Source organism: Rhopilema esculentum, chromosome 6, assembly GCF_057945365.1.
Source record: "Rhopilema esculentum isolate cy_ngs chromosome 6, ASM5794536v1, whole genome shotgun sequence".
NCBI classification, from domain to species: Eukaryota; Metazoa; Cnidaria; class Scyphozoa; order Rhizostomeae; family Rhizostomatidae; genus Rhopilema; species Rhopilema esculentum.
Genome location: NC_142820.1, coordinates 5085740 through 5091954, shown reverse-complemented (window position 1 = coordinate 5091954; position 6215 = coordinate 5085740). Strand labels below are relative to the sequence as shown.

Sequence of the window (6215 nt, the reverse complement as noted above, 5' to 3'; positions counted from 1 at the left end):
AGTTTTTTATGAGGTTTTTCCTCACTCTCTTATAAGCGTAGTTATGAAAACTCGTTGCTGGATGACGTCATTACTAAATAGCTGCGTAGGAATTTTCGACACTGTGCAGGCGAATTTTCCAGAGAAACCGCTGCAATGCTCGTCAAAACGACCCGGATATAATTGGTTATTCATAATTTAGGCCACATCTTTCCACTGCGAGTTTTTAATAATCGAAAGAATTTAAGTCAATTATTTCACTTTGGATTAGCAAAGTCAAATTTGCAGAACCATGCAGCATAAGTAAAAGACAATCTGGACTAATCGGCCGCAAGCTGCGAGCTTTGTCGATGGATGAAGTCAATATGGAGGAGTCTCGAAAGAGCATCAATACCGATGAAACATTGGTTGAGGTTTTCATGACCGGCGGACCGCCATGGGGATTCAATATAAGTGGTGGAAGTGAATTCGGCTCCGAACTCTTCGTTAGAAAGGTATGCTGTTATTTTGATTCTTTGAAGGTGAATTGTTTACCGTGTTGTAGAAGCTATGCCTTTGTTTCTGCGTCTGGTCGTCGCTACGTGTCTCATGGCGCCCAGAGGATGTTATGTCATGTTGTTGATCCTATAATAATCAAAATCACAACAATTAATTCCAGACGACTCCTTGTCGTCCTGCAGACGTTCTGAAGTGGCACAAGGAATGCTTAACTGGTTGTATACAATGTTGAAACGATGTTGTATGCAGAGTTTTAACCAGGAATATAATATTTCAGTGTAGCTATGGAATGATTTCGTGAAGAAATCTCAGTTTATACTGGGGTTGCCTAGGGCAATCTAGAATAATTTTCATCAGGTCCAGGGCTCACTCTTCCTATACAAACTGACTTTATTTTTGGGAGCTCTTCATTTGAAAATAGAACAGCAGATCTAAATTAAGTGTGTTTAACCTGAACAGCTTTCTCTCTTCTGAGTTAATTGAAGGGATAATGAAAGTGAAGATGAAGAACTAGAAGGCATATTCAAATGTCTTCAAATATGAAATTATAAAAAGACTAAACTTTAACAAAGCTCAACCATTAAATCTATACAAAAGCCTATACAACTTGCACAACTTGTGGTTGCATCAACAAAAGGTAGCCAAAATTTGTACCAAATCTTATCAAAAATAGAGTTTACTGGTTTGGAATTTTTCTGAGGTTTCTGTTGTATCAAAGTAGCAAGAGCCAAGTTACAAGGATCACCATTTACTTTGATTTTCCGCATTATGATTGTTAATTTGACTTCCTGTGTTAAATTAATCTTTCAGTTAAACTAAAAGTAAACGTTCAATGAAACAAAGTATGATTTTAGGAACTTAGAGCATGGTCCAAAATATATAATTAGGTGTTGCCTTGAAACCAGTGAAACTATGCATTGTTGAATGCTGTTTGTTAAATGTAGCAGCCTTGGTGTTTAACTATTTATATCTATATCATTTATTTACTTTCTAAATAACTCACATTTTAAATAAGCAATTGATGAAAGAATACAAGTTTTAAAAACCTTCTTTGATTCTTAGTTTTAGAATTAAGAATATTCATTTACCTGACCTAATCATTTAATATTAACTAATAATATGACAAACTAAGAAACAAGCCCAATAGTTGTTTATAAATTTTATTTATGCATATTGTAATCTAAAAATTTATCATTCACATTCAGTCCTTTGTATAGAAACTTATGGTTTTTGACAAGAATTTCCTTTGTAATCTTAAAGTATAAGAACTTAAATCATTATGCCATTCTGAGAAATTTGAGAAATTCAGAGGGTGCTATTTTTGTCAAGTGCCTCCTTTTTTAACCCTCAGGAGCCCTTCTAAGCCCTATAGATCCCCTTCACTTCTTCTGTAACATCGGTCTATATGTCTATATTCACAACTAAATGTATACAATTGTACAAAGTGTTCCAATTTTTTTCATGACAAGAAAAGGTTTAGACACAGAATTAAACAAGCCTACAGACATGTCAACTATCCATGTTTTGCAAAAATGCTGCAGGTTTTACTTGCTTTAGCTCAGTTTCTTGTTTTCTAAGATTCTCTCCCAGTTTTTTTCATTTCATTTACCAGATGTACTCTTCAGTCTTGACAGTGATACTTCTTCATGATATTTCTTGTTAGTGTTTACCAATTAATAAAAAACCATAACTTTCATTATGAAGAAATTTTTGTCATTACCTGTTTAACCAACATAATTTTTTATGAATGTTGCTTATGCAATTCAAAAAATTCTGGGGACCTCCCTGTTTTTCTCCGAAATTCCATTTTTCTAAAACCTAAAGGCTCAAAGTTTTGATGGTTTTAAGTTGACTGGTCTGAGCTTATGTAATCTTTGCTGATCATGCCCTTTATTTTTGCTATTAAATCAAACATTTTGCAACAAAGATACAAGAAGGACAATTCATAAGAGAATTTTCTTGATATTGCAAATGATGCCTCAACTAAGGACCTGGTGATGCAAGAGATTGTTGCACTACACTAAGTTTGATAAATTCCATTCTAAAGCAGGAATTAATTACTTCATTAAACCCCCCTAGAGTCCTAGACCTTGTGTCATTTTATTTTGCCTTTCTTGATATGCACTGGTAATTAAATTGCTTTTTAATAGCCCAAAAATTGAAGCTTGTGAGAATCCATAAAATTTGCCCATCACAACGGTCAATTTTAGATTTATTCTGGACAATTTTCCTGTTTGTCATTTCACAAAATCATTTTACAACTGCACAAATTGATAATCACAAGGGATGGGGAGAGCCAGGCCAGGCCTTAGATCAACCAATGTGTGTAGGCCCATTGTAGTCTCCAAAATATGACAATTAGTATATAATCATGGGCCCCCAGAATTGGCCCATGCCCCAGGGCACTTGCCAGTGGTGTTTCTACAGGGGGCCAGGGGGGCAGGGGGCATGGCCTCCCATAAATTTTCTTTGCCCCTTGTTTGCCCCCCCCCAGTTTTTTCAAAAGTTTCTATTGATAATTCAATGTTTTCTTCAAAAACTGTTTAATCCTTTTTTGCCTTTGTTAGGGTTGCTCTCTTTATTTTGCTCAATGCGATCTTTATTCCATTTATTTAACAAGCTAGGGGCCCTGATAAGTGTTTTGGTTCATAACCAAGGTGAACATAAATGAAATTTTGGCTCCTTTCTGTGGTTACCTAGCAAAATTCATTCTAGACAATCATTTTAATTCTCTATTTGTCATATATTATCACGAAGATACACCTTCTTGGGTCAGGGTGTGCAGATTAAGCACAAGCCAAGATTCTCTGCATCCCATTGAAAACCCTTTTCGCTCTGGAAACCAGCGCAGGGAGAGATACCAATACAATCCCAGTATACCTTGGTAATCTACCATTGCTTATCGAAATTCTATGATTTGAAATTATGTGTAGCAGAATGATTTGCTTGATCTCATGGAGGTTGGATATAACTACAATGGAAAAATTTTAACAATCAACTTCACAAAGCTATTAGCCATTGATTTTTGGAAGTATAGTTCTTCTGTTGAAATTATAATGTTCTTTATGCATCATTGTTAAACAAATAAAACTCAGTGGAGTAACAGACCAAAGTCACCTTTAGTTAAATAACAAAGTGTCCCAAACCTTTAAGGGCCCCCAGCAACAATTTTTCTTTGTTATTTTTCCTAGGGGACGCAGCTGCTCGTTACGCCACTCATAAAATTATTTGGTATAATGATAACAGCTTTGATAGAGCTTTACCAAGGACATACTTATCTAGAGGGCGTTAAAAATTGGTGCCTTGTAGCTAATTTTGAGCCACCACGCCACTGCTTTACAGTTTACTAGTTCGCAAAGTAATAGCGTTGGCCCTCATAACTGAAAGCTGGCCCCCCGGCTAGCCCCCCCCAGATTTTTAAGGCTAGATTCGCCACTGGCATTTGCCCCCTGGCTACCCCTCTCTATCGCACTTTTGTGCAATTGATCCAATGTGTCCTATAAATGATGGCGTTGAGGATACGAAGCATTACTTGCTGTCCTGCCACTTATATGATGCCCATAGACATAATCTTCTCAACAGTGTCAATGAATTATTACATCAACATGGCCTGCCAAACTTTTCAAATGAATGCTACTCAATGTTTTGTTGTATGGCCATGAAAGACTACCAATTGCTGTTAATAGAGAAATAATCAAGGCAACTCTAAGATACATTCATGCATCGTAACAATTTCAGTGAATCGCTGCTACCCTCCATACTCGCAGACAGTTTTTTTCTTGTTTCTTTTTTTTGTTTTTTGCGTAAGTTTCCGTAATCAAAGCCAGTTTAAAAAATGTAGCTAGGTGTTTATAAACATGCAACATCCAACATTCAAGCTGATTGAATATTGTAACTTCAAGTGCCAATGGCAACATCTTTTACACCTAGATAGTCTGTAATTTTTTTATTGCTTTCTAAGTAACTACTTCATTAGAATTTATGCTCTAGCTGCAAGGGGGAGGGGGCTGTAAAGTTTTTCTCTAGAGCACGATTCAAAAATAAGCATATGTAATTCTTGAAAAAATTCGTTTTCGAAAGTTTTAGCCCCTGATTTTATATCGTGATTAATCCAAGAAATTGCCGTATAGCCTAGCTGTCCCCAGTCCTATATCGTCTCTTGTCTTTGATCTACGAAGTGGGATTGTTTAAGTTGTTCATTTCTAATTTTTTTTAATCTTTTAATTATCATTTTCTCTAGTTACAAATTTGCAATTGATGAAAAGTTGATTGGAGCTAAATATGGCGATCAAATATGATTTTTGTAGTGTCCAGAAACCTTTGAAAGAGATTGATACTAAGTCTTCACTTGGTTAACAAAATCTTTAGTTCGTCAGTAAAATCGCCAATCGGTGACGAAATAGCACCTAGATTTTTCTTCAGCCTGGTCTTTGTCAGTAAATTTTGCTATCGACGACCTTTCACCTCCTAGTCTGTATAGTGAAGGTACGCCCCTAGTCTTAATGATTATTCTGGGCAATAAAGTGACGAAGAGACTTTCTATGGTGTTGATATATTGAGGCGAGAACACCACGTGGGTACTCTTTTAGGTTGGATTAACGGCGATTCTCCAAACCACGTATCTCATTTTCTCCTCACTGCACCCCTTCGAAGAATCCTCAACTCGTAAATATGTAAATTCTATAGAGACTACCTTGACTTTACAACCTTCCACAGTAAATTGATAAGCTTTTGAATCCTCCTTTATAAGAGGTTTTTATAGAAAACTTCCACGGTGTACCGTTTTCGGATTCTAGGAAGTCCGATTCTCTTACCCCTTTATTATGTTTTTCTTCGTGACCATCAGTAAGTTCTATTGGAAAACACATTGCTCATACTTGTTTGTTTTAACTTACTACTCAATTGTTCTATTTATCAATTCTTCCTAATGCCAATTTAAACCACGTGGGTTTTCTTAAGCCAACGAAAATTCGTTGTGTATTGTCGACTTTAGGCCTGGATCATTCTTCATGTACTAATTTTGGACTGTTTCCAATCCCACCTAAGCTCTTCTTTGTCGCATTTTCCTTTGCGTGTTTCATCCAAAATTCCATTCCTCGCTGTGTTCATACCGAGAATTGTAGAAAAACGTAACAAACCCAGAAGTAAACAATTTTTGACGTAGGTCAAAACCAACATTTATATTGCATTTGCACGTCGAATGCTTTCGATTGAATTTTCACTCGTCGCAAAGCAGGACACGTTGCTATAAAATTTTGATTACTTCTCAGGCAATACGTGCCGCTTTTACGAACATCGAAGGTGTTTCTATTCTTCTAATGTTTCTAGAGCCTATCCCGAGTGCCCCTTTTCTAAATCAGCCTCTATTATTCTTTTTTAATTTCTAAATTTCACAAATTCGGAACCTTAATTAGATATAACGGCACGCTATCTTCGCTTGTGGAATTGTTATAAAATTTTGAAAAGGCGTCCACTAAAAGCGGATTGGCTTGTGAGCGCAAAATCTTTAAAAGGATTGCATGGAAAAAAGAAAAATAGCTGGATATGTCTGACAGTACGCAAAGTTTCTAGTCGTATTAAATTCAGATGAAAAGATTCGTGTGTTTTGGCCCTCTTTATCAAAAACAGCTTATAATAAACCGCAGTCTTAGAATTACATTCTACATCGAAATAGTTTTCTTGGGTTGTTTTCGAATGCGGACCGTTATGTTTTGATGCCTAATCTTTGTTTGCATCAG

At 36.1% G+C, this 6215-nt stretch overlaps 1 protein-coding gene across 1 annotated transcript in view; it reads left to right on the top strand.

Moving 5' to 3' along the window:
- Positions 1-121: 121 nt before the first annotated feature.
- Positions 122-6215, top strand: part of LOC135686857 (uncharacterized) — a 35693-nt gene continuing 29599 nt past the window's right edge. Inside the window, exon 1 of the mRNA XM_065203221.2 lies at positions 122-473. Coding sequence (XP_065059293.2) covers positions 330-473 — 144 coding nt within the window. The 5' untranslated portion in view covers positions 122-329. The remainder of the gene's footprint in view (positions 474-6215) is intronic.